General features: G+C 53.9%; 1 protein-coding gene across 3 annotated transcripts in view; it reads right to left on the bottom strand.

Annotated features, from left to right (window-relative positions):
- PMEPA1 (prostate transmembrane protein, androgen induced 1) overlaps window positions 1-14,045 on the bottom strand; it is a 55,068-nt gene extending 41,023 nt beyond the window's left edge. The window contains exon 1 of one of the 3 annotated variants that reach the window (XM_081552927.1): window positions 13,774-14,045. Coding sequence is in view for 2 of the 3 variants with exons in the window: in XM_081552935.1 (XP_081409061.1) it covers window positions 12,786-12,900 (115 nt within the window). In the remaining variant the exon portion in view is untranslated. Of the gene's footprint in view, window positions 1-12,745; window positions 13,118-13,773 lie in introns of those variants that run through there. The other 2 variants (XM_081552935.1, XM_081552925.1) reach the window with 2 other exon arrangements.
- Between the last annotated feature and the right edge of the window lie 1,342 nt (window positions 14,046-15,387).

The following is a 15,387-nucleotide window of genomic DNA, read 5'->3' as shown; positions in this document are numbered from 1 at the left end:
TCTCCTCTCCTGGTCTTTTTTCTGAATTCCATACCCATCTCCTGAGTCTATTCCAGGGAAGGGTCCAGAGCTCATTCTTACTAGAGTGTAAAGGAATGCCACAATGCACATTCAAGGTGAAAACAGAGGTTTCTGTGACGTTTGAGTTGGTGACCCCGACTATAAAGAAAGACAACTGAAGTACTGTCTGGGGGGCAAGAGTAACATGGGTAGGGGTCTTATTCCAGATCTCACCAGGAACAAGTCCGGAGAACTGTAAGGAACCCAGGCCTGACAGCTGAAGCCGGGATCTGGGTCACATCGAGGTGGCGGCACAGCCTTAGATCTGACAGTAGGGGCGGTTCCTGACTTGTCAGGCAGCCCAATGGCCTCCGTGTGACAGGCCGAGCAGATGGGGAGTCTCGGTGGCTGCATGCAGGATTGATTCCTCCTCTTCCAGGACTTCTGGAGCCCTTGCTGCTCCCCCATGCTGGGATCGATTAGCAATGTCTGTCATGGGCAACAAGGGGAGTGCTGGCTCAAATGCCATGTCCACATTCTTGATCCCCACTGTGAAAGTCACAAAGCAGCTCAGTAAGTACCAGCTAGATTCTCTTCTAACTATGTTAAAGACACAGAGGAGCTGGGAATCCACAGACACCTGAGCTGATGAAGAGGACAGGAAACAATGGAGCAAGTCACACGGACAGAATAAACCAGACAAGAGGACATCAGGAGAAAGGGCCGCAAGAAGAAACATTCCTTATCTCAACAGACCAACTTCTGGATTATGCACTAGCAGGCAGGACCTAGATTTATGTGGATGATTGGAGGTTGGAATCATAATTGTACCTCTAGGCCATGTAGCAGGTGACTCTAATCACTCGCCGGATGGGAGGACGGTGACATTTTTATTTAGGGCCAAAAGTAACTAATAAAACTAGACAAAATAGCGGCTCCACGTGTTTAAGTCTCCACATACTAAAGGTTACTGCAAAGTCTTGACAACTGCAAACATCTAATAACTATCCTTGTTAGAGAAATGGACAGGGGGTAGGAGTGGCCCCTGGCCCTTGCATGCGTATTGTGTGTATTCAGTCACTCAGTCGTGTCTGACTCTTTGCGACCCCATGGACTGTAGCCTGTCAGGCTCTTCTGTCCATGGGATTCTCCAGGCAAGAATACTGGAATGGGTTACCATTTCCTTCTCCAGGGGATCTTCCTGACCCAGGGATCGAGCTTGCTTCTCTTACACTGGCAGGCAGATTCTTTACCACTTGAGCCACCCAGGAAGCCCCTTAAACCTGGATATTTCAACTGTCCCATGGTGGACCCAGTGCAGAGACTTTTTAAAAAGGCAACATTCTCTGCCTTTGCGGCTTTTGGGTTGAAACTCTGCTCGAGGCTTGATGGGGTTGTCCCTACATGTCAGCCTGCTCAAGAGATCGGCATCCATAAATGTGGGAGAGATATATCCGAGATAGGAGTGCATTTAGCTGTGGTCCATCAAGGACCATCAACAGTGGCAAATGCAGGGATGCTCAAAGGGCTGGCCAGTGTTATTTAATCGGTTATACTCACCAATGTAATTGACACTCTTCCCATCACCTCAATACAGCCACCTCCCTCTCCCATACCATAAACAGATTAGGAAAAATCGTTTCCCTATGGCTGTGACCTCTGTCGGCTGCTCAGCTCAGCCCCTTATGAATCACCCTGGGCTCACCGCGACGGCATTCTGAAATGCACGATAACGGGGCGGCACAGACACCAATAAATGAATCATACCTTCCCCAGACCAAACCTTTGGCTTTTACAGACACCAATTACAAAGGAGAAAGAAAAGAACAAAGAAATTACTCAGGGTGTTTGCGCAAAGTTGATTCATAGGTTTACAGAATTATTACCGACTAAACTGTTTTCAGGAAGGCAATTAGACCTATGACCAGCCTGAATTCTCATACTTGGGAATTTGCAAAACGGGGACCCTGGCAGTCATCAAATTCCTGCAGGGCTCTCCAGGCTGAAAGGACCCTCCCTGCCCCCGCTTCCCTTTCTACTTTCTTTTGGACAGTTATTTAAGACCTTAAAATGTATAGCCACATGAGCAATGTCTGGAAGTAAGCACATATGCACTGAGTCTTACCAAATGTCTTGGTATTAACGTTTATTTCATTGATCTACGTGTAGCAGCCACAACAGACCATACACATTCTCCTTTCCCTGATCAGGGTTTTGAAACACATGACCTACAGTCACCAAACTCTCCTGCCATATCTCAACTGACATCCACTGGAGGAATATCAGCTACTCTACCTGCTATAAAATTTAGGTTGATTCAGAAACAGTTTGTGGTGGCCACGTGCAAATTCTAAGCTTCCCTAGTGGGAGTGTGGCCTCTGGGACCAATCACCCCACAGGGCGTGGGTTGATGCTTGTTGACCAGGCATCTGAACCTTACGGGGCAGCTTTTGTTGTTGTTCTTTAGTTGATAAGTCGTGTCTGACTCTTTTTCGACCCCATGGACTGTGGCTCCCTGCCAGGCTCCTCTGTCTGTGGGATTCTCCAGGCAAGAATACTGGAGTGGGTGGCCATTTCCTTCTCCAGGGGATCTTCCTGACCCAGGGATTGAACCCGAGACTTGACGCTTGTGGGCCAAGCATCTGAACCTCATGGGGCAGCTTGAGCACAGTAGAAAGCATCCCCCTCAGCAATGTCTGACGCTGGTGGGCAAAGTCCCATGAGTGAGAACAAACCTGAGCTCGCCCCTGGCTGATACTCTCGGGCGGCAGCCCTTCTTACAGGCAGCTGCCTGGACCATCTCGGGCAATGCAGGACAAGGGGGCAGCGGGGCCGTCCTGCAAAATCCACTCTGGATGAGTAGTTGGCAACCAGGTACCCAAGACGAGTGGGGCTGAGAAAACCTCTTTAGAGAAAGGGCAGTTTCTTTGCCACACATGTGCAGGAAAACAGACTTAGAGCCCACTTCTATTGCTTCCAAAGACAGAGCCTGAGAGTCCTGATTTCATCTCCGAGGGAGCCCAGGGCAAAGCCAAGGAAAGCCTCAGGTTCAGTCCTGAGCATACGTGCAGGGAGAGGTGGGGAGGTTCCCCCACAGCCTTGAGTAGAGGGACCTCAGAGATGTCTCCTAGTCTTGGGTGGAATGCACCCATCTTAAAATTTTCTGCATGTTTTATACTATAAATATATGTATGTATATTTCTTATATCCAATGACACATGGTTTTATGGGCTTTCCCTTGGTAAAGAATCCGCCTACAATGCAGGAGACATAGGAGATGTGGGTTCGATCCCTGGATCAGGAAGGTTCCCTGGAGGAGGGCATGGCAACCAACTCCAGTATTCTTGCCTGGAGAATCCCACGAACAGAGGAGCCTGGATAGCTACTGTCCACAGGGTCAAAAAGCGGCAGCCACAACTGAAGCAACTAAACACACATGCATGAACATGGTTTTATATATTAAAGTATATATTTCTGTATCCTTAACCACTGACACCCAAACAGATTCATGGCTGAATGTGTCACTTTTGTCCCCACCTGCAAAGCCAGGGATGGAAACACCAGCTCCTGTAGATCTTAAGGACCAACAGAGACTCTTCTGTCCCTAAAGCCTGACGTGACCTGCATATGTTTCCCCATCTGTATGGTCAAGGTTGGCAGGCAGGCCAAGGGCCAGGAGTTTACAGAACCTCACCGTGTGCTCCCAGTGGCCCCGGAGGAAATGAAGGAACACCACAATCCACTCTTTCACCCACTGTTTCACTGTTTATTGAACATCTACTCTGTGCCAGTATCATGCAGAAGTTGTATCCATCCCACGTAGAATGTGGCACTGCTGCCAGCCCCCATCACCACCAAAGTCCATATCAGGGACAAAAGATACGGGACCACTTCTCCAAACATCAAAGGGAAACTGGTGTCTCAAACCCACATGACTGCCTAATGGTTCAGTTGTATCTGTCCAGCTCCGGGGAGCCGAGCACTGGTGCCATGCATGGAGCACCAGGAGGTGTTTCTAGAGGACGGTGGACAGTGGGACATTAAGAGCTGGCTTGTGGAGGTCAGAGTCACTCGGATTTTACACTCGTTACCAAATAAGTGAAGCTCTCTTTTCTGCCAGGAGAGCCATTTCCCAAGCCCACTGATACAACAGTACATGACTGTAGTTAGGAATACATCTGAGGGCCCCCCTGGTGGCTTAGATGATAAAAAATCTGCCTGCAATGCAGGAGACCCAGGTTTGATCCCTGGGTCAGGAAGATTTCCTGGGGAAGGGAATGGTAACCCACTCCAGCATTCTTGCCTGGAGAATCCCATGGACAGAGAAGCCTGGTGGGCTACAGTGCATGGGGTCACAAAAGAGTCAGACACGACTGAGTGACAAACACTTTCACTTTTTCTTTCCATAAATACATCTAAAGGGAAAGAAGAGAAAATCAGACTCCACATTTCCTGATGCTTCCAACATCGGAGCAAGCGCATGGCAGAGGCTTCGACAGTAAGTCCAGAGACTTACCCCTTCTTCCTCCCACCCCTACCCCAATGAAAAACAAATACATTATCAGACTCTGCGGGAAAATTAGGAGGATCCAATAACTACCTGGAACCTCACAGTAGCTGCCTCACCCCTTCCAATCTACGGGTTTCACAGTCACGTCAGAGCTAACGCCAAACGGAAAGGGCAACCGAAAAACACCCCAAGTCTGAAGCAAATGTGTGCAGAAAAGAGTTGCCCTAGAAATCCTCCTTCTGGGGACGTGGGGCAGGTCCTGGTGACATGCCTTTGTCACCTCTAAGCTCTTGTGCAGGCGCTCAGTCGTGTCCAACTCTTTTGTGACCCCATGAACTGTAGCCCGCCAGGCTCCTCTGTTCATGGGATTCTCTAGGCAAGAATACTGGAGTGGGTTGCCATTTCCTTCTCCAGGGGATCTTCCTGACCCAAGGATTGAACCTGAGTCTCCTGCATTGGCAGGCAGATTCTTTACCACTGCACCACCAGGGAAGTCTAGTGGCACTAAAGTGACACTAAGAGACCCCCAACCTCCCTGGCCAAGGCAGCGGTGGCAGGGGCGTGTCTGCGTGGGCTTCTGCACCTGCCCCTACGTGCAGCTCTGAGGTCTTCAGGAGAGATGGTGGGAGGAGGATGGGAGGGGGCACAGCTTTCCCCCCAACAAACAGTGAAAATCTCTCTAGTATTCAAAACGGCATTTTGTGCCAGAGGTGTTTTTGATTGCTGGGCGACTATCTTGACAATTTCTGAAGTGGGTGTTAACCTCCCCTATGTTCTGCAGAGGGCCAAGCAGAGGCCCAGGATGGAGCCCCAAAAGGATGGTCTTGCAGGTCTATATCCTGACCACATCCTGTCCTGCCTGGAATCTTTTAGGAGTCTGCCTGTCCAGCCCCGCTCCCTTCCATCCCCCCTCATACACAAGGTACCAACCAGGTTCAAGATATAATGAACACAAGTGATAGCATCTCCAACCTCTCAGCACTTGGTAACCAGAAGAGAGAGAGATGACACAACTCATTACACAATATTCAACACTACAGACAGGTCTGGAAGGAGAGACCCACAGACGGCTCTTGGAGCCCAAACAGGAATGACTAGTCTGGGATGCTCTGCTCCACACAGGTCCCCTATAAAGTCTAGATACTCATCATTTCACCCTGGCCAGAAGGCTGGCATGCCCAGACCCCAGACGATCTGGAAATCCTGGAAAAGTCAGGATATGGCCCCTCCAGGGACAGTCCTGGGTGACTTTCCAAGCCCCTGACACCAGATCGGACGGTGGTGATTTGGAGGTGGGGGAAGGAGCTGGAGACAGAGCTAGCCTGATGCAGGACATGTGTTTGATGAGGCCTTTCCCACGAACAGTCAGCCGGTGCACTGTCAGAGTGAAAAGGACATAACTATGTGCCCTGAGATTTGTTGGTGCTTCTCCCTAATGAATGGGAGTTGGTGTGGTGTCATGGGGAAGAAATCACAAGAGCATGGGCTGCAGGGTCAGGGAACTGAGATGTGAATCCCAGCAGAACATCAGTTCCTGGCTGTGTGACCTGGAGCAAGTGTCTTACCCTCTCTGATCCCCACTGTTTGCATCTGCAAATTGGTGACAGCAACAGCTCTCTTACAGAGTTGTTTTGAAGATGAAGAAAAATGCGTCACTAGTGCCTGGCACATAATAAGCTCTCCATATCCAGCTAGGAAAGGGAGTGGAAACAAAAATCCATCAGTCACCCTGGAAACAGAAGACAGAAGCTGCTCTGTGGCTCTGGGAAAGCCTGGGGATGCCCCAAACCTTTCTCAGCCTCTCCTGGGGTGCTGAAGCCCCGGCTCCTGTTGGCAAGCCATTCTGGGCCCTTTCCCAGCTTGCCGACAGACACCTCACTGGTGCCTGAGGAGGCCCTGGCGAGACCCCACGGTGTCAGGGTTTGGCTTTGTGCTGTCACCCAAAGAAAGAGAAGTTGACGTGACTTCAGATGCAGGTGGCTCAGAGGCTGAGATGTGAGACCCCCCCCAAAAAAAAGAAGACTGGAGTATCTTTATGATGGCCACCTCACGACCCCTGTACACTCACTTGTTAAAAAAGGAAACGAATTTTCAAAACAAGTCTCACACCATTCCGAGTCTCTGAGCTATGAGCTCCCATCTTAAGGAATGGATCCAGTGGGTATCTGAGGTCAGGGTGGTGCTGACTTCAGGGCCGCACACAGCCCCAGTGCCCAGCTTCTGCCTCCAAAGTGGGCTGTGGGCTCCAGGAACCCAGCAGGGGACCCTAACAGATGTCTGGAGCTTCTAGACCAAGGGCGGATGTGCTGGGGGTTTGCCAGCCAGGGACAATGAAATACACAAATATTCAGTCACCTCCACTCTCAAGGTCATGGTCCCGCATGGACCTGTTCATTCCAACATTCCCAGCCAATTCTGGCACCCCAGGCTCAGAGTGGGAAAACCCTCTTCTGAAGGTCTTCTCAATGGATGAAGGGCCAGTGTGACTGCTAGGGGACAGGACAAGTAGGTCAATGGGCCAAGTTCACCCACTGTCACCGCTGACCCTCAGGAACACAGGGTGCAAACAGCAGGCCAGACTCCTCGAGAATCCTCACAACACCCCAGCACATGGGAGCTGTTGTCACCCAGCCTGACAGATGGGTCAAGGGACAAGGGACTGTGAGCGGTGACATAGCCAGCATGCTGATACGGGGGTGGAGCTTTCATTCCTCTGGCTCTGAACCCACTGTGGTCCTCGGGATGGAAAGGGTCTGCAAGCAGGTGAAAAAACAAGGAATTGCTTGTACTTAAAATTCAGGAGTTTTACAACAGAATCTAGCTCAGTCCCCTGAAACTGGGAGATCTGGCCTCATAGGGCCCATGTTCCTTTCGGTGGCACTTCTGCCCTTGGTTCTCTGCAGCTTCCCCCCTCCCCAAGGACAACAAGTTTGCCCCCCTGAGCCGTGCTCTTGGGGCCTCGGGAAGCCCCCAAGCAGCGGGTACATCCTTTCTGCTCCACGGGCACACAAAGATGAAGGGGCGTGTGGCACACACAGCACCCAGCCCTATCCCAACCAAGGGTACCTCACACGCACACACAGGCACATGTGCATACAACAACTTTTAAAAAGCACAGAATGGGTCCTCAGCCTTGATCTGCTACTCAGCATGTGCGCCACACAAGAGCCCAAGGCAGGCAGGAGTAGAGCCTCCAGCACTCAACCTGTCAGAGCTCCTTCTCTTTGTTCAGGATCCCAGGTGCCAAGCTGCCTGCCAACTTCTCCCTGGGTGATAACACGGGAGGCGACAAGGCCATGCGGGCCCTCCTGGTGGGGGTCCACCACCAGCACCCTCCTCTCCAACACTTTCTTAATGTTTTGACAATTGCTGGAACCATAAGCATTTAAAAACCCTGGCCCTGGGCTAGACGAGGTGGGGCAGGTACATGGAGGCGGGTACCTAGGCACACCTGAGCTGGTTGCTCTGGGATTGCTGCTGCTGCTGCTAAGTCGCTTCAGTCATGTCCGACTCTGTGCAAACCCATAGACGGCAGCCCACCGGGCTCCGCCGTCCCTGGGATTCTCCAGGCAAGAATACTGGAGTGGGTTGCCATGTCCTTCTCCAGTGTATGAAAGGGAAAACTGAAAGTGAAGCCGCTCAGTCGTGTCTGACTCTTAGCGACCCCATGGACTGTAGCCTACCAGGCTCCTCCGTCCATGGGATTTTCCAGGCAAGGGTACTGGAGTGGGGTGCCATTGCTCTGGGATTACTGGGGTGCAAATGCATCTTTCGCATCTTGCAGTCCCAAACATAAGAAGTGCCCCTCCCCACTCCCCGCTGCCAGCCTCCTCTCCCCTGCAGCCTCACCCACAGCTCCATCTCCCTTCTCTTTTAAACGGAGAGTGCATATATTTGCACAACTCATCGGGGAGGAAGAGTGTGTGAACTTTTTTCCTTTTTATTTTTCTCACATGCCCAGAAGAAGCTGTAACCATTCCCAACCCCAAGAGAAGCTGGCAGGAAAGGCAGAAAGTGGTAGCAGCTGACTATGTGAACCCATATGTGTGCGTGTGTATTTCCATGTCGAGGGGTGTGTGTGCACACGCACGTGTGTGCCTGTGTATGCATGTGTGCACAAGAGCCACTAGTTATTCTGTTTTGACAAACACTAAGCTCACCCCTAACCTCAGGTCACACTGGGCGACGTAGCTGGCTTGACCCAGGCCTCCTGGGAAGCCATGGCCAAGGGCCTGACCTGAGATCCAGTCAAAACTCAGCCTCTTACAGCACCTCAACCTAAAACCCAGACAGAAAACATGTGGGTTAAAAGTCCCAACTGAGAGGGCCCACGGGTGTAAAAGCTGGTGTTGAATCACTAGGTTAACCAGAAACCTGAAATATCTGTTTTCACGGGTGCCTGCGTCTTTCCTGGTGGTAAAAGCAAATTCAAGGCAAAAACTGGAAATTTCCTCAAAAAGGAGCTCCAATCTTCCCCGTGTGGCATACAACGGTGCTCAGTAAAGGCTACGTGGATGAGTGGCAGGTGCCAACTTGGGCTTCACGGGGACTGATTTCGGAAGGGAACTGATGGTCATCTCTGCCCTCCTCCCCCACCCAGTCCCCTTGGAAAAGCCAGTAACTGATTAAAACAGCGGTTGTCAGCCAGGGACAATGTGCCTCTCAAGAGGGCACCTGCCAAAGTCTGGAGACATTCTTGGTTGTTACAACTTGTTGGGGGGAGGACAATCCTATTCCTGATCTCTCGAGGGTAGAGGCCAGGATGCTGGGTAAAACGCCAACATCCAAGACAATCGTCCCCTTCGTCCCAGCAAGGAACTGTCTGGCCCAGGCATCCTAGAGCCTGGGTTGTCATCCCCCGGGATTCAAGTGTTACACATGCACAGCACACGTGCCACACAAACTGCCAGAAAATTGGGTTGTCCTATGAGTTTCTGAGTCTCTAGTGCCCAAGAAGATCTTCGGGATCAGAGGAGAGGTCAGAGAAGAGGAATCAGAGGCTCATGATGCCAGTGTTTTACCAAAAAAAAAAAAAAGCTCCCACATTAGACACTGCTGCAGAGGTGCAGGGCACGGCTAGCACAGCCGCACCTCCCAGGATCCTCCCGAAATACTGCCACCAGAACCAACAGCTGGTTATTGTCTGGCCCCACAGTTCAGCCTGTCCTGAAAGCAGAGTGAGCACCTGTCTGCCCCCAAAAGTCACAAGCAGAAGCTGGAGGAGAAAGGGGGTGATTTCTAACAGACACAGAAGAACTAAAAAGAGGTCAAAGAATGCCAAGAAAAATGCAAACGTGTGCCAGGAGGAATCCTTTCCTCAAAAGTCAGCGTATCCGACTCCTCAGCGATCATCTCCGGTGGGCTGTCACTTGAGCTGGCTGTGTCTGATTCCAAGACCCCTGGCTCGTTTACAAAAACGGGTGTATTTTTTCAAGGGATGTGTTCTGGGAACAGTGAATTCCCATCAGAAAGCAGCCCTCACCCCTCGAGGCTCAGAAAAGATGGGGCCCCTAGAGAGTCTGGGCAGTGTCTTGTCAAAGTCAAGATGATCCTCAGAGCCCACCCAGTTCCCAGTCTCTCGGGGGGCAAAGGAGATGCTGCTGATCTCCAGCCCGCAAGGTGAAGGTGGACCCCTACTCTGGGACCCCCATTCCATATTCAAGATGGTCTGTGCATTCCATGAGTACCTACATCTAAGCATTGACTGGGGGCCTGGGCAAAGCTTTTCATGTCAATTCCCTGCATCTCTAAATCGAGGGTATGAACCCTGGGTATGAAATCTGGTGCCACTGAAGTCCACACCAGGGCCCAGCACTATTCAAGCCAGACATTGGAGGGGAGAGGTCTCATCTTGAAAGATGGTAGAGTTTGTTTGTTTGTTTGTTTTCAACCATCACGGTCTCCTTTTTCAGATGAGAGAACTGAGGCCCAGAAGACTTAAGGGACTACCAAGCGCCATCTCTTCTTCTCTAGAAGAGGAGCCACCTGGACACTGCCCTTCTGTCCACCTCCAAATCCCAACTCTGACCTACTTGAACCCCTAACTCAGACCACAGGAAATGCACAGTGGCCACTGTCCATTTCTTTCCTTCCTTTCATCCTTCCTTCCTTCTTTTTGTATAAAGAAACTCCAGGCCTTAAAGGCTTCCTCATCAGACCATTTCCGGGAAACCTGATTAGCACTTGCAACAAACTGTTATATTATACCTGTGCTTTACAGACCGCTTCCCTCCCAGCCCTGGGCTTTCTTCCAGGAAGCAGGGGCCGTGTGTAAAAAATACATGGAACATGGTGACTAATGGGCCACCTCGGGGCCAGCTGGAGCAGGCCCGGGTTCCAGGCGCTAACCTCAAGGGTCCCTCTCGGATGCCGATGCACAGCAGTCACAACAGGCAACAGAATTAATGGCCCCTCTGTGTCAGCCAAGACACTGTCAGGGCTGGTTAGCCCAAGAAGGCACAGAGATAAAAATGAATTTTTTAAAAAGTCCCGAACACAAAGGAAGAAGAGTGGAATGTCTGACTGTGCCCAGCCCTCATAATGGATAAGTTCTGGCTGCCAACGCTGACCCCTGGTGGGGAGGAGGGAGCTCCCTAAGGCAGCTTTACAGGAGGGGGACCACCGAGGGACAAGGCTCTCCAAACATGTGTGAACGTATTTTAATAATATCCTCGTGCATTTCATTAGCCTCTCGAGTTCACAAAGGGCCTTTGGAAGCAATCTGGTTTAGTGCAACTCAATTCCGCAAACGCTGGCTTTGGGCAGGTTCTCCTGGCATCTTGCTGGCCTGGAGCAGGGCAGCTGGGAGGGGTGGGGGGGGGGAGCAAGGCTTTCAATTCCAGGACTGGAGGGCGGGGCGGGATGGGGGGCACCAGCAGATGGAAGGACCCACCACCAAAGCCAGCCAGCCTGCCCCAGCCGGCCGGTCACGGGTTATTTTTACCTCTTGCGCTTCACTGTACAGGCTCAGGGGCCGAAAACTGTGGCAGCCGCCTGCGGAAACTGGCTTATGAGTCACCCAGTGACTGCCCTTGCCTTGGTGGCGGCTGCCTCTGGACTCCTGGTCCTAGCTGGAAGGCTGGCCCTTGCAGGGAAGGGCTGTGTGCCACCCCTGCCTGCGGTGACTGGGGGCAAAGACCGGGAATCTGAAGCTCAGAGAGGCAAGAGGTCCCCAAAAGGATGGGCGGGGGAAAGGGGTATAGGCTAGAAGGCAGTCCCCTGGGGGGTGGCAGTCAATTCACCACCTAGACCAAAGCCCACCTGGGTGGGCTACGGCTATTGGGACTCCAGGCTTATTCCCCTCTCAACTTCTCCGAGTGCACGGCAAGTCAGCGCCAAGCTTCAAACACTCTCCTCCCCACCCTAAGTCTACCTCCCCCTTTCGGAGCAAGGCAGTCCCAAATACAGACAGCCCCAAACTTTGACTCATTTGTAACCACCGTCCCAGCCAGACTGAGCCAAGCTGTCCAGACAGAGGCTATTTATAGGTGCGTCGGGGACACAGACACTCACACAATGACACACACTCAGGATCCACGTCTTGCCAGCGCTGAGCCCTGGACTGAGAAACCTGGACACTAATGGTCCCCAGACCCTCAGAGAGACGCACACACTCGAAAGAGGCACCCAGACCCCGACACAGAGGGACCCAGAGACCAAGAAGACTCGGGCACACATTTCTGGGGCAGCCAGACACACAGAGAGGGAAGCCGAGATCCAGACAGAGACACACAGTCACAGCATACTCCACGGAAGGCAAGGAAACCCACTCACATAGACCGAGACCCACAGCGCCACGCACACTCCAGACACACACCCGGAGCTCCAGACACCGCGCAGGCCAGACAGTGTCTCACACGCCCGACTCCCCCCCCCTGCCCCCAAGCCAAAGTTGATAAAGAGCCGGCCTAATTGCTCCATTGCGACTGCCCCTTAGGGAAATAAAATGGAAACTTCACGGATCCATCCGCCCCAGCCCTCCCGCGCACGGCGCCCTGCCGCCCTCTGCGCCGCTCGGCCCCGGGTCCGAGTCCCGGCGGGCGGGGCGCGGGCAGCGGGGGCCGTGCCAGGCTCTCAGCGCCGCGGGACAAAGCCGGGCCGGCCGCCAGCTGCCGCGAGCCGGGAGGGCGCGCCCGGGGCGCGGCGGGCGCAGCCGGGGCGCAGGGCGCACAGCCCGAGGGGGCGCGCACGGCCCAGGCCCCCGCCAGCATCTGCATCTCGATTCGGGGTCCGAACCTGACGGGGCCTCCGGGGAGGGGGGCGCGGGGTCACTCACTGATCTCCATGCTCTGGAACAAAGAGCGTTTGCAGTTGCACGTGCAGGAGACATTGGGCTGCCCGGCGGCGGCGGCGGCGGCGGCGGTGCTGTTGACCCCCATCAAGCGGTGCATGGACGGCGCGGCGGCGCGGCGCGGGGCGCAGGGGGCTCGGGGGCGGCCGGGGGGGGCTCCGGCCGGCGCCCGGCGCTCGGGCCCCGCATGCAGGAGGCGCGCGGCGGGGAAGGCGCGCCCCGGCTCGCCGGGCTCCGGGCGCTGCCAAGTTACCGGGGCGCCGCGGGACTCAGAGCTCGGGGCCGCGCTCCTCTGCGCCCACCTCCTCCCCCCCCCCGGCTGCCCCTCCGCAGCCCCGGGGGCGTCCGCAGTGCCCGCGGGTGGCGTCCGGGAAATGGGCTGGCAGCCGGGGCGCGCGCTGCCGGCGGGGCTGAGCCTCTGCTGCTAGCTTCCCCCAGCCGAGCGCCTCCGCCGCCGCCGCCTCCTCCTCCTCATTCAAGTCCAAGGAGATCGGGTTTCGCTCCGAGACCGCGGTCGGAGGCAGGCAGACGGTCTGACGTCAGCGCTAGACGGGGCTGCCGGTTCCCACCGCGCGGGGGCCGGGGAGGGGGCGCGCGCTGCGCCAATCCCCGCCGAGGTTCTCCCGCACCCCCTCCCCGGGCCGCGGGGCGGGGTGACGGGGAAGGGGGCGGGCTCTTAAAGGGCCAGAGAAAGGCGGTCCGCGTAGACCCGGGACCTGCGCGACGAAAGAAGGGTGCCGCGTCCCCTCCCAAACGGCGGTCAGTTTGGAAGCTCTGCCCGGCGCAGGCCAGGCCCTGGAGAACGGGATTGGGTCCCAGCCTTTGTGGGTGCGTTCCCCCCAACCCGGGCCTCGGGGTCCTTGACCGAGGCTTTGGGGGGAAGCTTGTCCCTCTTCAAAGGAGCACGAGGTCCTTCGGACTCGGAGCAGGGGAAATTAGGAAAAGGCGGGGAGTCCTTCAGGTCATCCGTTACCTGATTTCGCAGTCAACTCCCCGATTCCAGATCTGCAGCTCCAAGAGGCCCCAAGCCCACTGCGCCCCCCGCGCAATTTATCTCGACCTAGAGGAGGTCGACTGCGGAAAACTAGAACTCCTGTAGAAACGCCCCGGACTGCTCCGAGAAACGCTCGGGAACCCTTGTCATGTAAATACGTGTCGGGGACTTGTACTGTCCCAGCCGCCGAGGCCCGGGGCGAATCCACCCCCTATGTCTGCTGCCCAGAGGGCCGCTGGCCTGCGGTGGGCGAGGGGGGAGCAGCGGCTCCGGAGTTCTAAAGACGGGGGAGGAAGTGCGGGGGTGTACTTTTATTTCAAGTTTTAATTACACAAGTGCTACAAGAACACATTCTCCTTGAATTAAAAAGATATTAAAATATTATGTAAGAGGCCCCCCTCCCTGGCACATCATCCTCTCAACAATTCGGTGTGTCCTCTCCTAGACCCTGCCCTGAGTCTCTATTTATTTAACAAGTAGTTACTACCTTGTGCCAGAAACTTACCAAACAAGAAGGCAATCTGACACCTACTCTGCGGGGCAGGTATATTATTATTCCCATTTTACAGACAGGGAAACTGGCGGGGTGGGGGTGTCACACAATGGAGGAATTCTAAGCTGAACCCAGGTCAGACCCCCTACCCCAAATATTTTTAGTTCTTGAAATATCCTCCACATATCCCTGTACTGCCTGGAATTTTCCTAATAGGCAGAGACTACTTTTGCATTGGGTGGGGCGGGGAGAGGGTGAGCAGCGGTGGGGGGGGAGGCTTAAAAGTTATGGAACCAGAGCTGTATCTCACAGAACTCAGAGAAAGCCAGCCCAGGAAGTGGTGAGGTCTCTTCTGCAACTGGGCACAGTGATGCCACTTGCTTCCTCAGCACAAGCCGAAAGCTTTTTCTAGAGGGTTCAAGCTCCGGGTGACTTGCTGGTGAGGAAGCCAAGCCCAGGGCCCTGGAAGGGAGGGCCTGCTCAGGACCTACCATGGAGGGGACCCCTGTCACAAACTCTTGGCAGTCTCAGCCCCTCCCTTAAGAAGAGGCAGGTCTCACCAACATGCCTAAGGAAGAAGGGGGAAGATCTAACTTCAGCAGTTTGGAAGAAAAGCAGGAGAGTCTTGAGCATTCCTTGGGGGCAGGGCTGGGAGGTGGGGGAGTGAGAATGGGGATGACCTTGAGCCCCATTCACGTCCCAGGCCACAGGGGGTCACCAGCATTTCCCCTCCTTTCAGCCTTTCCTTAAGTCATTCCAACAACAGGCATTCCCTGAGCTGTAGTGAGCCCTGAGTGCCAGGAATGGGCTGAGGCCAGGAGCGGCTGTCTCTACCCTCCTGAAGTCTCTTGCAGCTGATCTGGCCTGTTTGGCCACAAAAATCACACAGGTTGATTGTCTTGGAAATGGGGCAGCATTTACACAATCCAGGTTAAACCACTGGCCGGCAAAAATAACCAGCTAATTCAGTGGATGAAACAAACAAACCCACAGTATCAACCTCTGGTTGATCTGTCTGGGACAACAGCACTGGGAACATTTAATGAGCACCTACACTGTGATCACACTGTTTTGATGGGATGTTTTGATGTGATGTGATC

The sequence above is a fragment of the Giraffa tippelskirchi genome, chromosome 13, assembly GCF_054371585.1.
Source record: "Giraffa tippelskirchi isolate mGirTip1 chromosome 13, T2T-mGirTip1v1.2.pri, whole genome shotgun sequence".
Classification (NCBI taxonomy): domain Eukaryota; kingdom Metazoa; phylum Chordata; class Mammalia; order Artiodactyla; family Giraffidae; genus Giraffa; species Giraffa tippelskirchi.
Note: the sequence above shows the minus strand (reverse complement) of the source record. Positions and strands in the feature narration are given on the sequence as shown.